The sequence below is a fragment of the Tachyglossus aculeatus genome, chromosome 9 (genome assembly GCF_015852505.1).
Source record: "Tachyglossus aculeatus isolate mTacAcu1 chromosome 9, mTacAcu1.pri, whole genome shotgun sequence".
NCBI lineage: Eukaryota > Metazoa > Chordata > Mammalia > Monotremata > Tachyglossidae > Tachyglossus > Tachyglossus aculeatus.
Window position 1 is genome coordinate 21118809 of NC_052074.1, and position 27998 is coordinate 21146806.

A 27998-nucleotide genomic window follows, 5' to 3' on the forward strand; every position below is an offset into this window, starting at 1 on the left:
TCGCGCCGCCGCCCGAGAGAGGCCGTAGTCGCCGCCCCGCGCCCGCCGCCACCTCGCACCATGGTGAGTGCCCCCGATCCCGTCCTCATCCCCCTGGTCCCCGACAGGAGGAAGGGTCATCATCATCAATCGTATTGATTGAGCGCTTACTGTGTGCAGAGCACTGTACTAAGCGCTTGGGAAGTCCAAGTTGGCAACCTATAGAGACCGCCCCTACCCAACAGTGGGCTCACAGTCTAAAAGGGGGGGGCAGAGAACAGAACCAAACGTACTAACAAAATAAAATAAATAGAATAGATGTGTACAAATAAAATAGAGTAATAAATATGGACAAACATATATACAGGTGCTGTGGGGAAGGGAAGGAGGTAAGATGGGGGCATGGAGAGGGGGACGAGGGGGAGAGGAAGGAAGGGGCTCAGTGTGGGAAGGCCTCCTGGAGGAGGTGAGCTCTCAGTAGGGCCTTGAAGGGAGGAAGAGAGCTAGCTTGCCGGATGGGCAGAGGGAGGGCATTCCAGGCCAGGGGGAGGACGGCGGGACAGGCGAGAGCGAGGTACAGTGAGGAGATTAGTGGTGGAGGAGCGGAGGGTGTCGGCTGGGCTGTAGAAGGAGAGAAGGGAGGTGAGGTAGGAGGGGGCCAGGGGATGGACAGCCTGGAAGCCCAGGGTGAGGAGTTTCTGCCTGATGCGCAGATTGATTGGCAGCCACTGGAGATTTTTGAGGACGGAGACGAGGCCCCGCTCCTCACCCCCTCCCCCGGCTGTGCCACCTCTTCCCACCGCCCCCCCCCCCCGCCAAACCTGCCTTTTCGGCCCGAGGAACGTCTCCCTCAGCCGGTCCGTTGCGTTCAGTTCACTCAGTCGTATTTACTGAGCGCTCACCGTGGGCAGAGCGCCGGACTAAGCGCTTGGGAGAGGACAGATACGATTGACCCCTCCCCTCTCCATCCCCCCCATCTTACCTCCTTCCCTTCCCCACAGCACCTGTATATATGTTTGTACATATTTATTACTCTATATATTTATTTTACTTGTACATATCTATCCTATTTATTTTATTTTGTTAGTATGTTTGGTTTTGTTCTCTGCCACCCCCTTTTAGACTGTGAGCCCACTGTTGGGTAGGGACGGTCTCTAGATGTTGCCAATTTGTACTTCCCAAGCGCTTAGTACAGTGCTCTGCACACAGCAAGCGCTCAATAAATACGATTGATGATGATGAAGATGACCCCTCCCCTCTCCATCCCCCCATCTTACCTCCTTCCCTTCCCCACAGCACCTGTATATATGTTTGTACATATTTATTACTCTGTATATTTATTTTACTTGTACATATCTACCCTATTTATTTTATTTTGTTAGCATGTTTGGTTTTGTTCTCTGCCACCCCCTTTTAGACTGTGAGCCCACTGTTGGGTAGGGACGGTCTCTAGATGTTGCCAGTTTGTACTTCCCAAGCGCTTAGTACAGTGCTCTGCACACAGCAAGCGCTCAATAAATACGATTGATGAGGATGATGATGACCCCTCCCCTCTCCATCCCCCCATCTTACCTCCTTCCCTTCCCCACAGCACCTGTATATATGTATAGAGGTTTGTACATATTTATTAGTCTATTTATTTATTTTACTTGTACATATCTATTCTATTTATTTTATTTTGTTAGCATGTTTGGTTTTGTTCCCTGTCTCCCCCTTTTAGACTGTGAGCCCCCTGTTGGGTAGGGACTGTCTCTAGATGTTGCCAGTTTGTACTTCCCAAGCGCTTAGTACAGTGCTCCGCACATAGTAAGCGCTCAATAAATACGATTGATGATGATGATAATTGACCTTCTAGACTGTGAACCCAATGTTGGGTAGGGACCGTCTCTATATGTTGCCAACTTGGACTTCCCAAGCGCTTAGTACAGTGCTCTGCACACCGTAAGCGCTCAATAAATACGATTGAATGAATAAGGTGCGGCTCCTCCCTGTGGGGCCGGGCCGCGATGAAGCCATCGCCAGCGGAATCGGGGGGCTCCTCCTTCCTGCCCCCTCATCCCTTCGTTAAAGGGACTGGTTGCCACTGGGAAAAATCGACTTTATGATCCAAAAATAAATCCCGGAGGGGAGGGAGGTTAGGATGCGGTTTCCAAAGGGCCTGGAAAAAGGAAACCATCGCCCGCGGGCCTTTTTTTTTTTGCCCCCTTTCTTGAATTAATTTTGTGTAATCATCCACCTCAGCCCGGAAAACAAGCCTCGTGTCCGAGAGGAGGTGTAGACGTTGGAGAGAGAAATGATCATTAACAAATAGGGTTTCTGGTTGATTAAAAACAGGGTCGTTTTGCAGCCTTTGTTTGTCCTATCTGTAAATCAGCTTCCAGCAGCAGCAGCCCTCTGGCGAAGGCTTGCCTGTCTGGAGGGTAACCCCTCCCTGCCGCATCTATCGATTTAGGGTCGGAAATTTTTGTTGGCCGAATAGACAGTTACGCCCAGCTGGAAATTGGTATTTCACCTCCTCCAGGAGGCCTTCCCAGACTGAGCCCCTTCCTTCCTCTCCCCCTCGTCCCCCTCTCCATCCCCCCATCTTACCTCCCTCCCTTCCCCACAGCACCTGTATATATGTATATATGTTTGCACATATATTTTTTTACTCTTTATTTATTTATTTAATTTATTTGTACATATCTATTCTATTTATTTTATTTTGTTAGTATGTTTGGTTTTGTTCTCTGTCTCCCCCTTCTAGACTGTGAGCCCACTGTTGGGTAGGGACTGTCTCTATATGTTGCCAATTTGTACTTCCCAAGCGCTTAGTACAGTGCTCTGCACATAGTAAGCGCTCAATAAATACGATTGATGATGATGATGATGATGGTATGCCAGGTGATGTCAACCCGCTCAATCCAACCGCTTTTAAAAAATATTGCCAAGTCATCCGCGCCACAAAGCCCTTCTTACCTCTGTATTCTGCAAAGATAACCATTTTTACCCACCATCGTCGAGGCTGAGGGGATCCTGAAGGTCAGGTAAAAGAAATTTCTCCCATTTCACCAAAGGCCACACAGCCTTAAGAACCATGACCATTTTTGGTCAATGATTTGCAAGCAGAGGCTCACCAGGCTTTTAGAGAGGACTGGCCTGTGTAACTGCGTTTTTAGAATCATTGTGTGCCGCCTCCATGTTAATGGTCTCAAAGGGTAGTCGAGCAGCCTGAGAATTTTTAAAAATTCAGGTCGATTTGGGGGGTCAGATTGTTTAAAATCAGCCCTTCTCAAGTGGCATTTCTATACTTTTGTTGAAAGAGTTTTAGCTAAGCTGCCTTCCCTGTGAAGGAATATATACGTAAAATATTTGAAACTGCAGCATGGTGTAGTGGCTAGAGCACGGGCCTGGGACTCAGAAGATCGTGGGTTCTAATTCCGGCTCTGTCACCTGTCTGCTGTGTGACCTTGGGCAAGTAACTTCGCTTCTCTGTGCCTCAGTTACCTCATCTGTAAAGTGGGGATTAAGACTGTGAGCCCCACGTGGGACAACCTGATCACCTTGGGGAAGCAGCGTGTCTCAGTGGAAAGAGCACGGGCTTTGGAGTCAGAGGCCGTGGGTTCAAATCCCGGCTCCGCCACTTGTCAGCTGTGTGACTTTGGGCAAGTCACTTCACTTCTCTGGGCCTCAATTCCCTCATCTGGAAAATGGGGATGAAGACTGTGAGCCCCTCATGGGACAACCTGATTACCTTGTATCTCCCCCAGCGCTTAGAACAGTGCTTTGCACATAGTAAGTGCTTAACTAATACCAACATTATTATTATTATTGTATCTACCCCAGCGCTTAGAACAGTGCTCAGTATATAGTAAGCGCTTAACAAATGCCATCACTATTATTATCGTTATTATTATTATGGCCTTCAATTTTGTGGCTCACCCTGGCTTGTGATATCAAAGAGCTTCTAAAGAATTGAGGATTATAGAGTCCTGTTGTTGGACTCTTGATAGGCTCGGGACTTAAGACGAAATGAAAGGTGTCTTGAAGTGCCGGACATATAAACTATTGTCTGAACTGTTTAGCTGTATCATTTGGTGGTGCTAAGATAGGATTATGCGCTAAAATAGGATTATGCAGTTTGACTCTTATTGGCCATACTCCTGGACTATAATTTGCAAGCCTATGCTTATCCATTTTTGATTGGAGAAGTGATCTGTTTAGTTAACAGCATTTCTCGTCTGAAAAAAATGAAGTATAATGAGGCAGTTTCTCCCATTGCCTATTCAAGAAATTGCCATTTCGGGGAACTAAATTGAATCCTTTGTGGCCTTGAAATCAAATCATCTTCCGCACCAGGGAGGACTGTAGACAGTGGGAGACTAGATCATTTTATTGCTATAAATAACAGCAGTTTTTTCCCAAAATTGAAATTTCTAAGTAGTGAGTTGAATCAGATACTTTTTCAGGTAATGAACTATCAATACTTGAACTTTTGGATGTTTTATTTCATAGTACTACACTACAGAAAATAACACATTTCTCTGAACCAGGATCCTTGAGCCCCATTTCTTGAACTACTTTCTTGCTCCTTGCCACTATTCTGGAAAGTTCAGGTTCTGATAGAGGGGCTAGAAGTTAAAGTCAGTACTGACTATATGTATATTTTTCATAGGTGTTTGGGATAGACTATAACAGCAGAATTGGGAAATGTTGGCCTCGTACTCCCAGAGTTAGACATAGGGTGAATGCTACACTGCAAGTTTTCATTAAACATGAGGTTCTACAAGAACATAACTACCATGTTATAGATCTGTGTGGACAGCCTTATTTGGACCTAACATTCTTTCCATAATGGTGCAAAAATAAAATCTTGTGTTTTAGCAGTAAACTATGTTATCCCTGGGCATTTAAGGGAGTGCTCTTTGGTTTTGGATTTTAACTACACTCTTGCTGCTAAACTTTTTCTGTTCACTTTTTATTTCTTATGCCTCTTCCGGGCATTAGAATGCATGACTTCATCAATTGCTACCTTTAGCATTTATGGAGAGACTAAACATTTGCACAATAGTTATTGCTTCTGTGTCACTGCACAAGGAAGCTAACTTGATTTTTCACTTCTTATACAAGTTTGTGCTCCCCTCTATGAATGGCAGCCAGCTTGTAAATAATAATAATAATAATAATAATAATAATGGCATTTGTTAAGTGCTTACTATATGCGAAGCACTGTTCTAAGCAGTGGCGGGGATTCAAGGTGATTAACATATACCATCACCATCAATAAATACAAGTGAATGAATGAAAATGAAATAAAACATATCTATGCCGTAATTGCACAAAAATTCTGTTTTCAAATAGCAACAAATCCCAAGTGGAACTAATATTCCCTGAAAGTAGAATGTAAGCCCAGTACTGAGTTTGTGAAGTGACCACTATGTGTACAGTGCTTGTTCTAGTGCTTGACAGTAAGGCACAAAGTTGGACAAAGAGGTCAAGGTTTAAGATATCAAAATTTATCTGAGAAGTAGCCATAGAAGTACTCTAGCAGATTAAAGGAGCATTGTTTTTTGACAAGCCTAGGGTAAGGTTATAGCAGGTATTGCACGCTAATCCACCACTGACAGTTTAAATGGAAGTATAATAGTGTTTGGTGCCCTACAGGGGTGATGTGAAGATTAATAAGTGAAATACTTGGATAATTCAACAAGGCAAGAAACTACTTAGGATGAGCATATATAATAACTTTAACTCTAAATATCTTATACTGTCAAGTCTTTCTTCCCTCCCATGTTACACTTCTCATATCAATGTAACATGAACGGTTACTGCAAAATGAACTGTAGACTAAGCTCCTTATAGGCAAGAATCTTGTCTATCAATTCTTGTATTTTGCAGTGCTCTGCACACAGTGAATGCTCAACAAATACCATTGATTGAATGGTGTGTGCTAAATTGAGCTTGATCATCTTATGTAATATTTTTCCTTGGGAAAGGGTATCTGTGCATGTGGAAACAAGGTTTTTGTACATAAAAATGCATGGTGTTTACTTTTCCCTGTTAGTGGGATTGGGGGTAGGGATTGTGAACATTCACGCTCAGATTTGATTTTTTTCAAATGACTTAGTCTGAGGAACACTTAAACCTCTGTTCTCTACTTCTGTTAATTTTTTTCTGAAGGAGTAAGAATGAACACATTTAAATTCAACTTCAATTCATTCCTAACTTTAAAGTTTGGTAGTAGCTGAGTTTAATTGTTACTGTGTTTTAGAGATTCATAGGCTCTTTTCGTGCCTGTGGAATTGATGGAGGAAACGTCCTACTCCATAAAACTGGTGAAAGTTGGCTCACACAGTGCATGATGATTAGGAGGCTATGTAAATATAGAGTAATGAATACAAATGACATGATACACGGCAGAAACAACCTGATTCTCACTATAAATATGTGACCAGCTTTGTTCCTTCACAGCAAGATGGCTCACGTACATGTCATGTGTTCAGTCCATCCTCATGCTTTGTGGAAACTTCTAAAAGCATACATTTTGATGTTGAATTTCTGATATTACCAAATCATTTGCAGTGCATGAAAAAATAAAATTTCACCTGAAAACTCATAATTTTTTTCAGGGAAAAAGGTCTCTAGAAAATACTTGTGTGAAAAAAAAATCAATTTAAAAAATGTAATTTCAACTCTTGCCATATTTTCAGGGCCCTGGATAAATTTAAGTAGAAAAATAAGTTTAATGGGCACTGTATTGGATGATTGGCAGAAGAGCTCTTTAACTGTGCTCCAAATGATTGAAGTCTTGTTAGATTGAAAGTTTAATATATCAACTTGATTACAAATCTTAGTGGAAAAAATGTATGACTAAATTGGATAGCCCAAAAGCAGGTTGGGGATGATTTATATTTTATACTGACTTTTTTTTTAAGGGAGCAAGGGACCTCTATTGTCCTTCCGTGTAAAATGATAGAACAATCACAGATAAGGAAAATTATTTCATTACCAATTATATTTTCTCTCTTAGGGAAAGGTATTGCTGCATTTAAAGTGATTCCTTTTTTTTTTTTTCCATTTTGACCAGGGTCATTTTCTCCATCCCCATTTTTAAAAATTTCCTACTGAAGTGGTTTAGAAAGATTTATGCCAAAAGTCATAAAGATCTGAGTGTTTTCTGGCCAAATTTGTCCTGATACATCCAACGTATCTTTAGAATGTAGCATTATACTCAGAAACTGGGTGCTGTGAAAACTCCTCAAATTTTATCTGTTTTTTTTTAAGACATTGTGATTGGTTAGAGCATATGCCACTTATATGGGAAAGTGGAAAGTCATGCTAGAAAAGTGATAAAGATTTGGCTGTATTCAGTTCAGGGTCTAATGATGTGTATTTTAGGGTGCTTAAGACACTGGTAGATATTATCACAAAGATATTAGTCATTGTTTTCCATGAGGCTTCAAAAATTGTGTAATGTCCTGTAGATTGAAAAGGGGGTGAGTATTTGGAACCAATGTAATTAATAAGTCAGTTACCTTAATTTTGATACCTGGGAAAAACATTCTAAAATAATTAATCAGTTTGCAAGCACTAAAAGAGTGTGTGATATTTAGGAAGCCACCAAAGAGGCTTTGTGAAGAGCCCATGGTGCCAAACCAATTAAATTTCCTTTAATGATATTGGCCGGCCTTTTTGTTGGGAGGGAAGCAATACTTCAACTTCAGTAAGACTGCCTTGAGTGACATTTCCTGTGATGATCTGGGAAAATATGAACTGGACTCATTTTTTTTTATTCTCTTTCATTTTGAACACATGTGCACCCTTCACCCTCTCTTGCCACAAGCTTGTAGGAACAACAGGTGATGCTTACAGAGTGCCTTTCAGGCTGCTCCTCATGTGCTTACCAGTCCAGTTTAGGGTGAGCCAGGTAACTTGGTTGTTTCCTGAAATCCTCAGGCCCTCTTCCTACTTATCCTTTCTTCTCCCACTACACCCCCACTCTCATGCTTTGTTCTTCCCAGGCCCTACTACTCCAGGTGCCTCCCTCTTATCTCTCCCACTGCTGACCTCTTGCCCAAGCCCTTCCCCTGCCCAAAATACCCTCCCGCTTCAAAGACCTCCTGAAAAATCACATCTCCAAGAGAGCTTTCTTGATTAGTTTCAACTGTCCTCCGTTTTGTCCACCTCCCCTGACAACTTCCACTTCAGCACTGCTCTGCCACCGGAGCACTTGTGTGTGCACAATCTTATGTACATAAATTGCATAGCGTATTACTTAGGAACCTAAGGTACATGCAGATGTATCCCTTGTTCTTTTCTCTCTCAAGTTAATTTAGTTTCTGCCTCCGGTTACGATTCTCAAGGTGTTTATATTTTATCTTACTAACTCTTTGGTATGCTCCCAAGCACTTAGTACAGTGCTCTGCACGAAGGCACTCAATAAATCCTATTGATTGATAGGATTTTCTAGAGGGAAAGCCATTTTTAGATAAGGTGTCAATCATTACTCTGATGACATTTGCTGGAGCAGAACCAATTTCAAGGAGGACCTGGGCTGTGTACCTTGGAGGAGGAAGAGGAGGGGGGATGATACCTACTTTAGGAAGGAAAGGGAGTCCTGGGTGTTGACCAAGCCAGCTGGATTCCAACAGGGAGGACCTGTGAGCACCATCACCACAAGGGATCTGCTAAAGGAAGTAGAGCAAGTAGAATAATTCAACAGGGTTGCAACCTCATGGGTTTATGTTAAGAATGAGTACCAGACAGGGATAGTGTGCTAATTCCTGGATGGGGGTTAAGATGCGGTAGCTGCTGAAACCTGGATTCCCAGTAGTTCATAACCAGACTGTACCTTTGTGGTGACCCTGCCAGTTTGAAAAGACTCATGCTCACAGGAGGGACCTGGGCATTTGGGATTCTCTCAATTGTGGATACAGGATGAGTTAGCTGATCCCCATGTGTTTCTCTTGCTTTTAAAGGGGGTCTGTCATGAAGAAATGTGGGATGAGTGCAGCAATTTGCTGAAGAATTATTGGGTCACCCTAGTTGGAGGCTGTGCCCTACCATAGCTATAACCAGCCATAGATACTAGGACACTGGCATGGCAATCTGGGCAGCCTCTGGCACCTCACTCCCCAAATGAAAAAGGACAAGATTTTTTTTTGTGTGTGTGAGTGTGTGTGCTTGGAAGGAGACCCAAAGCTGGCAGTATTCAGTATTACTTTGGCATACCAGGGATTTCCATCATTGCTCCATGTGGGAGTAGCCTGAATTCTTCGGTTAGAAGGGTTCCCAGGGAAGAAGTCTGGCCTAGTGGAAGGACCAAGTGTCTGGGAATCAGAGGACCTGGGTTCTAATTCCAGCTCTGCCACTTCTCTGCTCTGTGACATTGGACAAGTCACTTTATGTCTCTGTGCTTCAGTTTCCTCAACCATAAAATGGGGACTCAACACCTGTTCTCCTTCCTACTTTAGACTCTGAAATCTGTGTGTCAGGGACTCTGACCTGATTAATCTGTGTCTACTCAGGCACTTAGAACAGTGATTGACATATAGTAGGCACTTAATACCATAATTATTATTATTTTGTGCTAGTCACTGTACTAAGCCCTGGGGTAGCTACAAGTAAACTGGGTTGGACAATGTCCCTGTCCCACATGGGGCTCACTGTCTTAGTCCCCATTTTACAGATGAGAAAACTGTAAGAGGAGGAGTGAAGTGACTTGCCCAAAGTAATACAGCAGATGTCTTGGGGATTATACTCATATGGTGGCTGATAGCGCCTCGGTGTCGTAGGGTTTTGCAGGATGAGTTCTGGGTTGGGTATTCTTTAATATGCTATTTGTAACCTGTTGGAAAGAATTGAGTATGCTGATTGTAGCTGACATTGAATTGGGCAGAGTTGCTAATCTTGTAAAACAGAAAGGAAATTCATGTTTCTAGATAAAGTAGAGAAATGGCCCATCAAAAATGCTGGTTAAATTTATTGGGGACAAGTATGAGACCAAAAGAAAGAAATAAGACAAAAAGTATGGAAAAAACTGTTTAGGCCAGTTTATAGCTGAACATGATTTAGAGCCATAGTGGATGGATGACAAGGTGGAGGTCTGTTGTTGAAACCAACAGGACAGAATTACCTTACTGTGTGCTGTCTTGCATTTGGAGTGTTTTTCCTGAAGGGACTTCTTGTCTGCTATTTGCAGCTCACAATCTAAGTACCACAAAACGGAAGCAGTGTGGCTTAGTGATTAGAGCTCAGGCCTGAGAGTCAAAGGACCTGTCTTCCAGTCCTGGGTCTGCCACTTGCCTGCTATATGACCTTGAACAAGTCACTTAACTTCTCTGTGCCTATTACCTAATATGTGAAATGAGGATTAGGACTGTGAGCCCTATATGGGATGTGGACTGTGTCCAACCTGATTATCTTGTATCTACCCAGCAGTTAGTACAGTGCCTGGCCTGTAGTAAGTGACTAAAATGCCATTTGAAAAAAAAAAAAACTTGAATGGGGACCAGGGCAGAGATCCCACCCCTGGGAACTGGGATTACTTAACTCTTTAAGCATTAGTGTAAAGTAAAAGCTAAGTAGTTGATTAGCCCTTTTGCATGAAAATATTCTGGTCCAATTTACATTCTGATTGTAATATCTTTTCCTGAATGAATGCATATCAGAATATTTTAGGCTTAATAGGTACAGATTCCAAAAATCTTGAGTTGGTATCTTGGTTTTCTTACAGGGTGTTTCTGCAATTATTCCAGTGAGTCCTTTCCTTGTTGGGGTTTAGTTTTGGTTTTGGGGAGGGGGGGGGTTCTATCTAAATTGGAATCGAGATAAATTCTTAGCTATTAATGCTGCCAGGTTGGTAAATATTTAGTGTCTTGTGTTTATCAGTTCTAATTGTTTATGCCACTAAAATAAAATGTCTAGGGTGTTTTGTTTTGGGTTTTTTTGGAATGGCAGATATGAAGTTACACCTTATATGGTTTCATATGCAGAGTATTTTATGTTGATCCTTTAAATTTCATCTTTGGCTAGACAAAGGCTATTCTACCAGATTTAGTGATAGTTTTGGATTAGGAGACTCTGGAAATTATGATTCATGTTTAATTAGCAGAATGATGATCATACCTTGAATTTATATAGCAGTTTCTAGGAAAGATAGCCAGACTGTGGCAAACCATGTGTGGCTCTTTGGCTGTCCTACTGAAACTTGGACTACCCTAAGACTGATTCCATCTTCATGCATATTGTGCCCCATCCAGTAACGTGCAAAGGGATTGTGAGACTAGGGGACTGAGGATGACAGGACCTGCTTAATGTCCGTGATCCCTATATAGTGAGTTTTGGGGAAGTGGCATCGTTTCTTCTGATTTCAGAGGTTAGTGTCACTTCTGGGGGCTCAAACAGCTAACAGCCTGCTAGAAGTGATTTCTCAGGCCTCTGGACTTAAGAAATTCATATGTAGCAATGCTTCACACTAGGTAGATAGTAAATACCACTGATTGAAATGCCCAAATATTCAGGGGCTAGGTGTCTTCCTGTTCTTCTGTGACCTAACAGACTGCGAAGCGCTGCTTTTACACTTGGAAGAGTTCAATCAAGTTAATAGACTCAATCCCTGCCCACAAGTAGCTTATTATCTAGGAGAATGGCTGGCAAGACAGACAGTTGAAATAGGGTCTGGGTTCTAATATGGGCTCTGCCACTTGTCTGCTATGTGACTGTGGGCAAGTCACTTAACTGCTCTGTGCCTCACCTTACCTGTAAAATGGGGATTTTGTAGCTACCCCAGCACTTACAGTGCCTAGCACGTAGTAAGCATTCGACAGGTACTATTACAAAAAAATCTAACATGATTACATTAGGTAAGAAGGGGGCACTGGGACAAACCCAAAGAGCCTACAATAAAATCCATTTATGAAAACGTTTCATTTGTACTTCTAGAATATCTTGGATATGACAGTCTTACACATTCTAAAACTTACTTAAAAAACATAGAGTATTAACCCCCCACCCCCAAAGCTTGGTCTGCTTACCATAGTTTGCTTCCAAGTGATCGGAGAAAAGAGCCATTAAAACTCAGTTGTGGCTCCCACTTAGTCCCCTTCAGTAATAACTAGTGCCCACCACTAATGTGGAAGAATTGTATCTCTTGGGTGGGTGCCCTCTGCCTTTTTCTGGTTGGGGAGATTCTCTGCTCCATTTCCAGTAAAGCAAGTTTTCTTAAATACTTGGATGGCTACCTGGTGGTTAGGTTGGTTAGAAAGACTTAATTTATTTGCTTGCTTATAGAAATATTTCAGAGGTGTGGTTAGTGAGGCACACACCATAAATGCATTGCCAGAGGAGGCACCATCTTGTTGCTTCCAGTACTGTAGATAAGAAAGCAGAGGTGGACCTCCTTGAAGTTGGTGCTCTGCTTTCGGGTTGGGATGATTGAGAGAAATGGAAACGGCTTCTTCGGGGCCCTGGGATGGGAGGGAGGATGAAGCTGTTCAATCAGTTCCAGAGTAAAAAGGACCTGGCCCTTTCGTGTGGGAGAACAGTTGCAAAAGTCACTTGGGGTAGCCCAGTCAAATTGGTAGAAAAGAGGCAAATGTGATCTCTATTTCACAGATTGGGGAGAGGGAGCCTCTTTGAAGTCAAATTCTTTCACAAGTCTGACACAGCTGTGGCTGGAACCAAGATATCCACTTCTTGCTAGCAGTCTGTCTACTAGGCTTTCTTTGCAATAAGATAAGCATCTCTCAAGCATCCTGTATTTGGGATTTGAGTCTGTAGTATTTTGGCCTAGGATCTAATGAAGAATGAACTGAAAACCATGTTGCTTTTTTTCTCCGAACACTCTTCCTTGGGCAGGGTTGAAGCAGGGCAGAGGAGGGAGTTGTGAAGTTTCTGTGTATTCTTTCTAATTACCCTATGTGCCAACAGTGCCCAAACTGCAGCTTTTCTTCACTTGCTGTGCAGCCTTCCAGGAAAAGCCAGGTAGCATATGTTTTATTATTATTTTACCACCACTTGGGTGGCAGTGGAGTACATTCCTTGTTCAGTACCGCAGTGGGCACTTCTGCAGTCGTTGATGAATTGAACTTGTACTTCCCAAGCGCTTAGTACAGTGCTCTGCACACAGTAAGTGCTCAATAAATAAGAAAGAAGGAAAGAAAGAAAGAGAAAGAAAGAAAGAAAGAAAGAAAGAAAGAAAGAAAGAAAGAAAGAAAGACGGACAAAAGGGGAGGAATGTGGTGGGGTTTGGTTGGGGGGGTGATGAGAATTCCTCTCTTGTTGCTTTTACAAGTGCAAAACAGCCTTTCCTTTCTGTGGAGCATTGGCCTGATGCTTTTTTTTTAGATGTATTTCTTAAATTTAGTGAACAAAAAAAACCTTGTAGTTAGGTGGCACACCATGAAGGTTTGGTTTCACAGAAACTATTTTTAAATGGAAGTGGAGTTCTAGTACAAGGCTACTCTCCAGTGGTCACTGTACAGAACATTGAGAAACCCAAGTTGTGGATAACATATCTTTTTAAGGTAATCAGAAAGCTCTTGCTCTAATAGCAGTCTATTTTTGCTCCCAAGATTTTCCTAAGAACTGGCAGCAAACATTCATAAATTCTTTATTAAGAACCACAATTTCCCTTTAAATCTGTACTTTTTAAAAGTTTTGAAATGGGAATAAATTTGCCAATAATTTAAGCAGAAACTGGATTAGCCCAGACTTCTTGATGAAGTCAATTTTATATAGCTTAGAAAGTTGAAAAAAATTTTTGCAAGCATGAAGTTAACAATGAGAAAAAGACCGTACATGTTTTTGAATCAACTGACCTGTTTAAACGTGAAGTTTGACTTTGTGGGATATTATGAGTTAAGAAGTCATATGACATATTTAAAAAGCATTACTAATAAAATGTGCATGTTTTTACGTATGGGGAGAAACAAGGAGAAAGCTGTCCTGTTTGAAAATGACGCTATGAATGGTGACCTTTTGCATTGAATACAGGTGTGAGTTAAAACAGTGGCAAACAACCAACAGTCTCATTCATGTTACACACATATAGATTGTCCTTTGTTGTGCCGGTTGCTTTTGTAGCTCTTGGCATAGTTTTTTATTTTTCCACTTTGCAATCTTCTCAAAGCCTCGGCTTTAGGAGAGACACCCTCTCCCGAGCGCTGATCTGTCAGTCCCTTTGTCTTTCGGTTGTTCACTGTTGCACCATATGGGTTGAGAAGTAATTCCAAGAGCTTCCTTTGTTTAATTCTGTTTAGGAACCGAGAATATTGTCTTTGCCATTTTGTTTCTAATAAAGTACATAACTTCTAGCAAAGTGTTCCTCTCCGTGTTCCAGCAGTGCAGTGGTACCTTTGTATTCATGGCTTTTTGGTGTGCAATTTTGCTTCTCTGCGATTGCTTTTGCAACTGGACCCATATTCACCATTGCCCTGGCCCTGCAAACTCATCTGCCTCACTGGTTCCCGTCACAGCCCTGACTCTTCAGAGACTGGCTGGCCTCCAGTATATGATCTCTCCCCCACCCTTGCTTGCAAAGTCCAGACAGCCATGAACTGTTGAATAAACTTTCTCCATTTGGGTGTGGATGGTGTTTGTGGTTTCACCTCATTCTTGGGGGTTTCTCTACCCAATCCCCCAAGGATACTACTGAGGGACTTTTGTATATAGATAATAGTGATTTAGTCACTCTATGGCCTTACAAGGAAATTGATTCCTGGAAATGCCTTATGGTGAGACATGTCAGAATCAATTTCCTTGTAAAGGACAGTACTATAAATGGGGGCTTGTTTCTTGAAGGAAGGTTGGATACCCAGTTTTTACCAAAACTGCCCAGAGCCATGTACTCTACCATAGTCTAGACGTTCAGTCACAATACCGAAAACCCAAAGATATCATGCAGTGAATGTTGATGAAGTCCAGGATCCATAAGCCCGGCCCAACATTATGCCCAGTTACTGCAGGTAAGTCAATTTCCTCTCCACCCCTTCTGTCCCTGCAGCTTCCCAAACAGTGATTGGCAAGCCAGAATCCCTGCTTTGGCCTGGACAAAAGTGGCAGAAATGTTAGGCTGACAAACTCCTGCTTATATCCCACCCTGATTCAGTGTTGCCTTTGGACAAAGCAGAGAAACCCTCTATTAACTGTTCTGTCGTATCCACATGTTCCTTTCCCCCTTGCTCTCCCCACCCCAACTTTCCCTGTCCCTTCATTAAATCTAGCCAGGCCATCTCTTCTGTCTTAAATTTTTTGTGTAGCCTTTAGCCTCCTTTAGTGCTTCCGCCTCCCCTCTTCCCCACAGCTTCAAGTTAATGACTTGAAAAGGCGGCAGCGATGATGAGGAGAGAGCAGCAGCTTGGAAGGGGAATAAATGTCCTTTTTCCCCAGTCTATCTGCTCTTCCCTATCACTCTTTTCCCCATGACATGCTCCAAGTTTCCACCTTTCAGGCTGTCCTCCACAACTGCAGATACCTCCATGGTGATAAGAGGCAGAGATAACTGCTGGGAAGGCCAGAGAAGCCAGAGGGAATGTAGCAGGTCAAACCAAAGTGGCTCCCTGCTCTTGGGGCAAGGAGGCAGAACCAGGACAGGCATATGGCCCTCAGAGTCTCAGCCAGGTAAATTTTTCTGTCCCTTTTGGTGTCAGCAGCAGCACATGACTTGAGTGGGGCCTGAGCATGGCCCTAGTGTACAAAACAATCCTGAGTGGGATGAAGGGTGCTAAGGAGGCAGGGTTAGGGATCACGTTTTGGGGTGCGTGGGGCTCAAGAAATAATGGAAGTTGAGGAAGTGTAGGGCTTGGTTATCATGTCCCAGCTATCTCTAGACAGATCCTAATTAATTGCACGTAAGTCTGTGGGAAAAGTTACCTCGCTATGTAGCCGTTCACTACACATCCGTATTTCTGAGGCAGGCTTTATGGACATGTCCTGGAAAATGTCTGATGAGTCAGAGCTTCCACAGTAGGGCATTATTGGAAGTAACTGTCAGTTCTCCCTGCTGAATCCATCTGGCATTCAGGTAACCCCTCTCTCCCTCCTTGTGGCTGTCAAAATTATTTCCCCGGGCCATAAAGGAAGCAAGGGTTGTGAAGCTGAAACCAGTAGTATAAATGTGGAAGCTTTGTAAGTGCCTTTCATCTTAACTCGAAACATCAAGATGAGAACTGCCTGTAATGATATGATTTATCTTATTGATATCACCCATTTAAATCATAAAAATCACAAGAATGAGAGGCTCTTACCCCTGAAAGGGCATATAATAATGATGACATTTATTAAGTGCTTACTATGTGCAAAGCACTGTTCTCAGCACTGGGGAGGTTACAAGGTGATCAGGTTGTCCCATATGGGGCTCACAGTTTTCATCCCCATTTTACTGATGAGGTAACTGAGGCCCAGAGAAGTTAAGTGACTTGACCAAAGTCACACAGCTGACAATTGGCAGAGCAGGGATTTGAACCCATGACCTCTGACTCCAAAGCCCGGGCTGTTGCCACTGAGCCACGCTGCTTCTCTGTGGATATGGATTGTATCATTTTCCCCTCCCATTGCTCTCTCATGTCCCAGTTTTGTTTTTATGTTTTCCCTTTAGCCAGCAGGAGAGATTTCCAGTAGGGCTGTAGAAAATGAGAGCTGTGGAGCTGAAAGCAGCCAGATTAAACATGTCAAGAATACTAGAGAGCTTCCCTCTTGTCCTTCACCTTGCTCCTCAAATTCTTTTTTTCTCCTAATTACACACCTATTCCTCCTATTTGCCTTCTAGTCATTGGACTGTATAATGTTGACAGGATATCTAGAATTAAAAAACACCGAGCAAGTCTGATGGGAACATACCCTTGAGGATGAACGACTTTGTGATATAGTTTGGGGGATCCTGGATCGGAGGGAAACCACGGCTCCTTAAATCGTATTTATTGGGCACTCAACTGTGCAAAGCACTTTAGTAAGCATTTGGGAGAGTACAATACAACAATAGTCACATTCCCTGCCCGCAACAAGCTTCAAGACTTCGTACTAGGTGTGCAGCTTCACTGGAATCATGTGTCCACCACAGTCCTGGGAAAACACAAGTGATACAGAAAAACAAAAGTGAACAGAAGAAAGAAAAACAAAAGGAAACAGTGAATCAACATCTAGACAAGTACTGAAGGATTACAGTGCTGAAGTAGTTGAGATGATTGGAACCAGGTGAAGCCTTAGAATGTGGAGAAATCGAGTTTTGCAAAGAATGTGAGAGGGTTTAAAATTTTACAAAGAAAGGATGGCAGACTAGTTGGAAGGAATGGCAGAAGGGGTTCAGAAGGAGAGTAGGATGTAGGAAAGTAGGGGTCCTGGCTAGAGTGGAGAGCCAAGGAGTAGGGAATATGTGTTCCAACTTGTATCATGCCCTCCCAACTACTTAGTACAGTGCTCTGCACACAGTTAGCATTCAGTAAGTATCATTGATTGAGAGCCCAAGTTAGGCTGAAATAGCCAATCCAGGCAATTGGAGGAGTTTCTTAGCCCAGAGTCAGGTGGCCTAGTGGAAAGAGCAGGGAAGTCGAAGAGATGGGTTCTCATGCTAGCTCTACCACTCTGTTGTATTGTACGCTCCCTACTACTTAGTACAGTGCTCTCTGAATTTAGCGCTCAAGGATTTTTCCCCTTTTTTCTCCTTGCTTATATTTATTGAACACTTACTGTGGGGAGAGTACAGTACATCAGAGAAGCACATTATATAATGTTTTCAAAGCACTTAGAGCAATTTCTCTGGGGAAGGCAGTTCTTGAAAACAAGATTTGTTTTCTCATGGTGTTTTTTTTTTTTGTCTTGGAGCCACTGGCTTGTAAAATTTTAACTTGTGAGTTATGTGGTCTTGGTTATCGTCTATATCTGGAACACTTCCCCTGCTTCTGGCTCCCACCATTGCTAAAAAGAATGACACAAGCTTATCCTATAGTTAGGATCTGGTGGGCCATCCACATTTGGAGAACTGCTTATCAAAGTGAAGAGCTTGGTTTGGCTACCATTTAAAGGAAAGGGTGAAATTTTAAAACTATGGCAGGAAAACATGAAACTGGGAGAGGAGAATTATAATGTGGGGAAACAAAATGAGTGGTTCTATTGATGCCATCCACTTAAGCATAGAGATCCTGGAGTGAGTGTTCCAGGTTTATATACCGAAGTTCACATTTTCTGCTCAATTTCCTCCAAGCACTCTTATTACATAATCAAATTAGCAAGTTCAGCTGGCTTTAGGTTATCAATGCTCTTATCACCTAAACTCTCTTGATTTTATTCTTGATGTCTCAGTACAGCTAATTTTCAACCTGAAATATTTGATGAAAAATAATGGTCACATTATTAAGCGGCCACATCAAAGATAAGGAACTTACAGGTTCTTCAAAACCACTTCCTCAACCTGGAATAGCAAACAGCCTGGCTAAAAGCTTTTCTGGGCAATATGATGCCAGGTCTAACTTTTGAATCTTTGCAATAAGCCAAGGAGCTTTTTTCTCTCTCTTCTGTGATCTTTGTTTCTGTCTTAAAGATTCAATAATGAAAGTTAATTTTTGATGCCCCGTACATTTGCGGAAAACATCCTGTAAAAGTGAATATTGATTACTCTTCATCTTAAGATACAAATGGAGTAAGCTTGAATTTTTCATTTCTAGTAAGGCAATAATATTAGCTTGGTGGACTTTGGGGGATGATTTTTTTCCAAGACTCACCTCCTCAATCTAATGGGAAACTTTTGTCAAATGGGCAACTGACTTCTCGTATTTAACCTTAATTCCCTGGTAGGCTTTAGGCTTTGTAATTGGCAGATGTGATACCCAGCATTGGCTACACTATTAAAGCTCTGTGGACATTTTGCCTCTTGCAAGGTGTCATGTTTGAGCTTTTACTACGTAATAGTTTTGGTTGCGTCTGGAAACAGTGTCCCATGGTTTCAAGCACTCGGTCTTATCCAGACCTTGTTTCTGAGCACCGAGGTACCCCTGAGGATATGTTATCGTAGCAACTCCAAACTTGTGCAAGTGTACGTTTCAAAGGGTTGTCTCAGTGCTGGATGGAATGGTAAAAGGGTTCAATAGGGAGTGCCCTGGGAGCACTATAGCATGGAAGCCAAATCCCTCGCCACCAGTCCATCAGTTGTACTTACTGAGGGCCTACTGTGTTCACAGGATCAGACCTGGCACTTTGGAGAGAGTAGAAAACAGAAGTGTGGCTCTCAAGGAGCTTAGATTTTAACTGGGGAGGTATATACAAAATAAGGTAGGAGAAGCAGAGACTGGAAACACCTGTGTGGAAAAAGGAGTGCTTCAATAATAAAGTGTGTATGATATGAGTAAAAATTCTCCTGGTGGTTGGGAGTGTGTTAATACTAAGATGGTGGTCGTCGTGGGTGCAGTATGACCTGGGGAGAAAAAATATGAATTGGGGCAAGGCTCTTTGAAGAGGTGGAATTTGAGAAGGGCTCTGAATGTGGGCAGAGCTGTGTCCTGGCAGATTTGGAGGAGGGGGTTTCAGGCAGAGAGATGGGAGTGAGCAAGGGGTCAAAGGCAAGAGAGTGGAGATTGAGGCATGAGAGGAAGGTGAGCTTGGGAGGAGCAAAGAGTACAAGCTGTGGTGTTGTGGGAGAAGGCACACCTGAAGGGAATACTTTAAGTCCAATCTATCAGTCAGTGGTACTCATTGAGTAACTACTGTGTGCAGGGCACTGTACACCGAACACTTGGGAAAGTACAATAGAGTTGGAGGATACGATTATTGTCCCCAAGAAGCTTACAGTGTAGTGAGTTTACAGTCAGTGGGCCAGAGTTTTTGCTTGTTGCGAAGAAAAATGGGTTACCATTGCAGATTTCTGAGGAACAGAGAGATGTGTGCAGAATGACATTCTGGAGAAATGATCCTGCAGCAGTGTGAAGTATGAGGTGGGCGAGTCAGGGAGGCCTGTGAGGAGGCTGTTACAGTATACTAGCCTGCATAAAACAAGTGCCTAGACCAGGGTGGTGGCCTTTTGGATGAAGAGGAATGTAGAGGAGTGCCGGTTGTCTCTGCGTAAAGCAAGTGCCTAGACCAGGGTGGTGGCCATTTGGACGAAGAAGAATGTAGGGGAGTGCCGTTCTTCTCAGCCTTGGGTCTTCCACTGCCACCAAACATCCACTGCTATAAGGAATTGCCCTGCCCCTGAACCACTTGCAGTTCTCAGACCAGTCCTAGGCAAGAGCCTGGGTGTGTCCAAGATATGTCTGAGCTTGCCTAAACCCCACTGGGTTCCTGGAGAACCCAGCTCAATGTGGCTTGTGCTATGCAGTCTTCCCCAAATCTGTATAGGGCCCTAGGAGAGGCCTAGTATAGAGTGGTATGTAATGGAGAAAGCCTACATATTAAAATCTGTGTTAGTGTGCTGGTTCTAAGGGGATTTGATTAAGTTTTGGAGATTCCTTGTCACTTTGCCATCTCTTACCAGTTGTTTGGCTTCTCCATAGCCATGTAAACCTCTGAAACTATTTGTCTAGAGTTGAGTGACTTTATAATCAAAACTTCATAAAACATACTTTTATCCGAGCTATTAAATTTGTAGTTATTCCATTAGCAATAGGGAAATAGATAAGGCAAAGCACATAACAGTGATCACTGTGGTATTTAAGGGTTTACTATGTGTCACACACTGTAATAAATGTTGGGTAGATACAAGATAATCCATGTGGGCACAATCCCTATCTCAGGTGGAGCTCAATCTAATTAGGAGGGAGAACAGGTATTTCATCCCCATTTTTCAGATGAGGTAACAGCTCAGAGAAGTTAAATGCCTTGCTCAAGACTTAGCAGGTCAGGGTCAGACCTGGGACTAGAACCCAGGTCTCATAATAATAATAATAATAATAATAGTATTTGTTAAGCACTTAATATGTGCAAAACACTGTTCTAAGCACTGGGGTAAGTACAGGGTAATCAGGTTGTCCCATGTGGGGCTCATACTTTTAATCCCCAGTTTCCAGATGAGGTAACTGAGGCACAGAGAAGTTGTGACTTGCCCTAGGTCACACAGAAGACAAGTGGCAGAGTCAGGATTAGAACCCACATCCTCTGACTCCCAAGCCCGTGCTCTTTCCACTAAGCCACACTGCTTCTCTCCTTACTCCTCCAACATCCACATCATCATGGATAGAGAATACCATTGATTCTGTCATCTGCAAAGACTAATCTATAATATATTGGAAGAGTTACCATGGAATTTGGCTCTCATACATTTTGATTTTGTGTAAACTTATTGATACTTATGGCTTGCCATGCATAGGAAAAGCTGGGAGAAGAAACTGTTTTATCCATGGTATTTTACAATAATTATCTTTAAAAGAAAATAGTTTGTAGGCAAATCACTTTGTTCTATTTAGTGCCTTTACTTCTGGACAGTTGTATAATATGCCCTTTGGCCTCTTCTTCCAGAATTGAATTTGTTAGTCTTTGTAATTCCAGTGACCCTTACAGGCACATTTTTCATTTTTCAACATGCCTTAGACTTCAGCAGTTAGCCATACTGAAATTGTGACAGCTACAGAATCTTCTGTATGTTAATTATAAATCTTATTCTCCAATCAGAAAAACTAATATTAAATACTTGAAAGCTACTTGAAATGTTTGAAAAAAAAAATTGCCTTGGCATTATCTGACCCAGGCTAACTGGAAGGTTCAACTAAGGGATCTGCATTCCAGCCGTTCTGGCTTCAGAGACTGGAGATTAATGGCTGTTTGACAGGAATTTACAAGCAGAGATGTATCTTAAATAGGGAGTTTGAATGATTAACTCAACGTGTCTCTATGTTCTGGTTAATTATTTCATAATAATAATAATGATGATGATGATGGTATTTAAGTGCTATGTGCCAAGCACTGTTCTAAGGACTGTGGGGGGGCGGGGGGGATACAGGGTGATCAGATTGTCCCATGTGGTGCTCACAGTCTTAATACCCATTTTACAGATGAGGTAACTGAGGTTCAGAGAAGTTAAGTGACTTGCCCAAGGTCACACAGCAGGCATGTGGCGGAGCTGGGATTCGAACCCATGACCTCTGACTCCCAAGGCTGGGCTCTTGCTTCTGAGCCACGCAGCTTCTCAGTGTAGCCTTACTTTCCTTACTGAAATTTTCAATCTCACATGCCATAATCATGAAAACCATCTGAATCTTTACCTTAGGTTAGCTTAGAAATGGTTTATTTTTGACAACTTCATTGAGATTTAGGCATGAATACCAATCAGGGGTAAGTTGTGTGAGGGAGAATGTTTTCTATGTCTATCGTAATGAGGCTAGTGGAGCTTCCTGCTTTCCTTTTTCCAGGAAACCCACCATATTTACCTTCAGAAGCAAAAATACTTTATTGTCTAAAAGAATCAAAAACACTTAATAGTGCTCTGCCCTCACACACCATCTTAACAGAATTGTATCTACTAAAAACTACTTTCAGAGCACTTTATTAAGTTCTCAGGTAGTGGGTAGGGGAGAACCCAAGTGGGAGTTAGACATGACCCCTTTGTAGGATAGGGAGAAGCAGCGTGGCTCAGTGGAAAGAGCACGGGCTTTGGAGTCAGAGGTCATGGGTTCGAATCCCAGCTCCACCAAATGTCTGCTGTGTGACCTTGGGCAAGTAACTTCACTTCTCTGGGCCTCAGTTACCTCATCTGTAAAATGGAGATTAAGACTGTGAGCCCCCCATGGGACAACCTGATCACCTTGTAACCTCCCCAGCGCTTAGAACAGTGCTTTGCACATAGTAAGCGCTTAATAAATGCCATTATTATTATTATAGGGACTGTGTCCAATCTGATGCTCCAAATTTCGGCAAAGAACTTAGCATGTAGTAAGCAGTTAACAAATATCACTATTTTAAAAGCAAACATGTGAATGGTATAAGGTGGGGATAGGAGATTTTTGTCTGCTTTCAGTGATAATTGAAAACTTCTGTCCCTCAGCAAGAAGGATTTGGGAATCCTCTATGAAGAGATAATAGTTGAATCAGTGTAAGCAGATGAGTTCTCCAAGAGTGAGTGTAAAATGAGAAGGGAAGGGGACCCAGAATTGAACCCGAGGGACACCCACAGATAGGGAGGGAAGGCAGAGGAATAGTTGGTGAAAGGCTGACAAGTGGCCAGAGAGGTAAGGGGAGAACCAGGAGCAAAGTGTGGTGAAACTGAGATTAGATGGTTTGAGCAGGAGGGAATGGTCCAGTGCTAGGGCTGCCGAGAGGTTAAGGGCAGAGTCGAGTCCCAGAGGTCAGATCCAGGGCTTGAAATTCCTGAGGTTCTACTCACTCACATGCCCTAGAAGGACTTCTCAAACTCACAGCCTCCGCTAGAACAACCAGGGGCATCCGTGATGAAACAGGGATGCATGCCCTTCCTGTCATTTCACGTTCCAGATCCACCGCCCATCTTAGCCGTGCACTGGAATCATGAATTTGGCCAGCAGCCTTCCTTCTCACCTGATACTTTTTCACTGTACAACGAGTGTATTCTGTAGTTATAAGGTGGCATTTTAGTGCTGTGCCCTGTGGAACAGCAGAAGCATTGCTACCTACTTCTTTTACAGGTGGCCACTTTAAGCCCTTGTTAAGCCAGTCAATGTTTCTTATTATTATTAGCAATAGTAATAATAATGCTCTTAAGCAAGTACTATGTGCCAAGTACTGTTCTAAGCACTGGGGTAGATACAAGATAATCAGGTTGGGTGCCAGTCCCAACAGGGGAGCATACAGTCTAATTAGTATCACATGAATCAGTGGTACTTGAGGGCTGGCTTTCTGCAGAACGCTGCTGCTTTACCTTCAGAGGGGAGTAGGTGAGTTGTTTTCCTAGACTATGCACTTACAAGGTTAAAAGCAACCTTTCAATTTCCTAAATTGAAATACTTATTCTTAAGGGATAATGCTGCCTTGAATAGAATAATGATGTTTCAGTCAGTAGCTGAAACTTATGTACTTTAGCCCATTTGTTTAAAATAGGAAGAAATGCTTAACTTATTCTTTATTTTAACAGGCTTCAGGAGTGCAAGTTGATGATGAAGTATGCCGTATTTTCTATGACATGAAGGTTCGGAAGTGCTCCACACCAGAAGAAATCAAGAAACGGAAGAAGGCAGTTATCTTTTGTCTCAGTGCAGACAAAAAATGCATCATTGTGGAAGAAGGCAAAGAGATCCTCGTAGGAGATGTCGGTGTAACCATTACTGATCCCTTCAAGCATTTTGTCGGGATGCTCCCTGAAAAGGATTGTCGTTATGCTTTGTATGATGCAAGCTTTGAAACTAAGGAATCCAGAAAAGAAGAGTTGATGTTTTTCTTGTGGTAAGCATCTCTGTAAATGTCATATTTACTTGCATAACCGCTCCACTTCTGCAACACAGACAGGGGAGGGATTAAGGAATTAAGTATAGCAATTAGAGGAGCAGGAGAGAGGTGGAGAAGAGAAAGGTAAGAGGGACCTCATTACCACAAAAGTACTCAGCGATATGTAACACTTCTTTGAGTGACTTTAGCTCATTTTAACACTCCTCCTCCTCCTACCCTAGAGTGCAAAATGCAATCTTGTATTTCCTCTTCTAATCTGGGGGATGGAAGATATTGTACAAGTGACTACTTTAGCTCATCTACATCAAGACTTTTCCAACATCTACCCTGTGGCCATCCAAACTTAAGTGACCCTTTTCTGAGTTTAATGGAGAGCAGTGGAGGAGGAGGTGGTGACACACCCTAATCAGTGCTGTGAAGAGTGACAGGCAGGCAGAGACTGGCTAGTTTGGAGGCTAATCTAATTAGTCCCATCCCCAATTGGGACTGCTCAGGTCTCTGCAGAATTTCACAGCCCCCAGGGGATGGCATCCCCTTCTTTTATTTTGGTCTACCCCCCAAGTGTTGCCAAATGAAAGAGTTGACACAGCTCCCCTGCTCTATTTGGATTTTTATAGCCCAGATCACCCCCTGGTACCTTGTCCTACTAGCACTGTAGAATATTGAACCCAAAGTGAATCCAGCAGGATGTTTGCCTCATATAGATGCACTTAGAGTCTTTCAGAAGTTAGAAACTCTCATGATCTAGGGTAGCTGCTTGAAGCTAATTTTTTGACTGATTCCATTTTATTTAGGGCTCCGGAACTCGCACCTCTCAAAAGCAAAATGATCTATGCAAGCTCCAAGGATGCAATCAAAAAGAAATTTCAAGGTAAAGTACATGAGTGTTCCAGCTGGGTGATAGAGCTAGAGCCCCAATCTTGATCAGAGGTGGAGGTAATGATGGCATTTAAGTGCTTACTATGTGCAGAGCACTGTTCTAAGCCCTTTCTACAAAGAGCGGAGACTGGGAAACTGGTGTGGCCTTTCTTGCTGTTCAAGAGGGAGCAGGTTCACTAGAAAGCCAAGGAGAATGAAGTAGCTCTAGACATGTGGCTTCAGCCAAGTGAGATTGGTGTTAAACTCTTGTTTCAGAACACATTTTAAGTTTGATTTTGTTAGAGCCATTTGATTCCACTGGAGCTCTCAAATAGAGGGTGGGGGAGTTAGTTTTATTTCACCTATGAATTGTAAACTCCTTGTTCACGTGAGTGGCATGAGTGACTGGCTTTACAGGTGGATTGTCCATCTTTTTCACTCATCCCCTCCTCCTTCTGTTGGCCAGGCCCTCAGGCCACTTTTTCAGTCAGAAGGTGAAACCACAGCAGCCCCGTGTAGCTTACTACCACCTTCCTCAAGCTCTGATGGCAGAGATCTTTCCACTCTTGCCCCAACTCTGTGTTACAAAATCAGCTTAAAAGCAAGGGATCCATTTATTTTAAACACAGTCATACCCTACAGCTTTGCTGTTAATAACAGTTCTATCATTTGTGTTACTGAATCTGATGTATTGTGCCTTGAGACCTAAGGACTTGTCCCTGTGACCCCCTATCCATGTCGTCCCACCCCTCTTCCCTTCCTCACCCTTGTTAGCCTGGATCCCTTTCAAAATTGCAAGACTCTTTCTGTTCTAGTCCTGTAACTTCTAGTTCTCACAGGCCAGCTCCCCATCTGAATTCATCTCAAATGATCAGACTGAAGTAAATTTTTTTGTACCATCTTAGCCCCTATTTTGCTAAAATATTGTTCAACTCCAGTTGGAACTCAAGGGCCAGAGTACTATGAACTTCGCTACCAACAGGGGAAAAGCAGCAAAATTTGACAAGAACTGTCATATCGGTTAAGGATCAACTACTAAATTCAATCAGCACTCAAAGCTACACTACATTATATAGAAAAGCTACAGTTAGAACCAGATTCTCATTATTTTTCTGAGTGAACTACCTCATTTTGCACAATTCATTTAACATGCACTTTTACAAACTGACTGGATCAATTAAACACCGAGGCAACATTCACTCCTAAGAGAAGCAGCATGGCTTAGTGGAAAGAGCACGGGCTTGGGGGTCAGAGGACGTGGGTTCTAATCCCAGCTCCGCCACTTATCTGCTGTGTGACCTTGGGCAAGTCACTTCTCTGGGCCTCAGTTACCTCATCTGTAAAATGGAGATTAAGACTGTGAGCCCCAAGTAGGACAACCTGATTACCTTGTATCTACCCCAGCACTTAGAACAGTGCTTGGCACATAGTAAGCACGTAACAAATACCATAATTATTAACTAAGCCAATTCCAGTTGTAAATATGTTGTGGGAATGAATGAGTCAGCAGACTAAATGCAATTTCCCTTCTGTAATTCTTCTTCCTAGGGATAAAACATGAATGTCAAGCAAATGGGCCAGAAGACCTCAACCGGGCTTGTATTGCTGAAAAGCTAGGTGGTTCCTTAATCGTAGCTTTTGAAGGAAGTCCTGTGTAGACTACCATTCAGTGCCACAAGTTGAAAAGCTTCCACGTTTAATGTATCTTCTTGCTAAATATGTAAAGCAAATATATTTAGGCCAGGGTTTCACTGAAGGGGAGCTGTCTTGTCATCTTCTAGAATAAACCAGATATTAGTTATATGAACCTGTACAAATGACCCTAAATAAACCTAAAGTCTAAAGTTTTCATGGTGTGAATTAAATTTTTAATGGCCAGCTGACTGCCTGTCTAATGGGCAAGTTAGTATTAAGATTAGTCTCGAGCTCAGGGTTTTTAGTGCTTTAATAAAGATTAAAAAGTGGCCATAAAAGTGGAATGGAAAATCATCACATCCTCAGTAATGCCTGGAGTTACTTTGCCTCCGTCACCTGCAAGTTGGTCCTGATTTGATCGTAATTTGGACCCTAACATTTTTTTTTCTTGAGCTAAACTGAAACTGGGTTCAAAGGTGACCGTCTTAATATTAAAAGCATTTCTTCTCGTAAGTTCTAGTACCAATTCTAAACCAACACATTCACTAGATACAATAGTAGGTAAGACCGTCTTCACTTTAATCTTAACAGCTACTGTGTGATAGACTACCTTGAAACTGTATACGCGTGTAGGTAATACTAATCCTTCAAAGCACTGTTTGAAGCACATAGTCAAGACACAGGAAGCTACTTTTGGGGCCAAGGGTAAGTTCTTCCATTCACTGGCTGCAAGACATTGTTCTGATGAAATGTTTTCATTCCAGAAATCAAGGTGCATTTAGAAATGATGGTGCATTATCTTTATGCTTCTCAATTCACTAGGCAAATTGCAACTGTCATAATAAAAACTTAAAGCCTTTGTGTACATTGACAAGCCAAGAGGCTTTTTAATGGTGCACTCGTCAGGACATTGCTGCAACTTGTTCTGTAAGTCATGGAAGACCCAGATAGGGGAGGCTCTTTCCTATAGCGGTATGTTGATTGTCTCTAAAGGGGAAGCAGGTATAGAACATAATATTCACTATTATATAAAAGTTTCAAATGACTGTCTTAACACCATGGACATAACACTTTTGAACTGTAGAGATGCACAAGTAATTGAACCTAGAGGTAGCAGTATTGGCTTTATTTAATAAAGGAAGCGTTTTTAACTAGTCTCTGGTGTAAGTCTTTTTGTGCATTTTTCCCCTAACCAACTTGGTCCCAGAACT

General features: G+C 42.4%; 1 protein-coding gene across 1 annotated transcript; it reads left to right on the forward strand.

The window, feature by feature from the left end:
• DSTN (destrin, actin depolymerizing factor) lies at positions 1 to 27941 on the forward strand. The gene is made up of 4 exons (XM_038751649.1): positions 1 to 63; positions 23984 to 24291; positions 25089 to 25165; positions 26701 to 27941. Exons 1-4 carry the CDS (start codon positions 61 to 63, stop codon positions 26808 to 26810), a joined length of 498 nt encoding a protein of 165 aa, XP_038607577.1. The 5' UTR covers positions 1 to 60; the 3' UTR covers positions 26811 to 27941.
• The last annotated feature ends 57 nt before the right edge of the window (positions 27942 to 27998 follow it).

Excerpts from the sequence above, each read along its gene's own strand:
- DSTN (XM_038751649.1), top strand. Across the intron at positions 24,292-25,088 it reads GAGTTGATGTTTTTCTTGTG|GGCTCCGGAACTCGCACCTC; the intron begins GTAAGCATCTCT and ends CATTTTATTTAG. Across the intron at positions 25,166-26,700 it reads AATCAAAAAGAAATTTCAAG|GGATAAAACATGAATGTCAA; the intron begins GTAAAGTACATG and ends TCTTCTTCCTAG.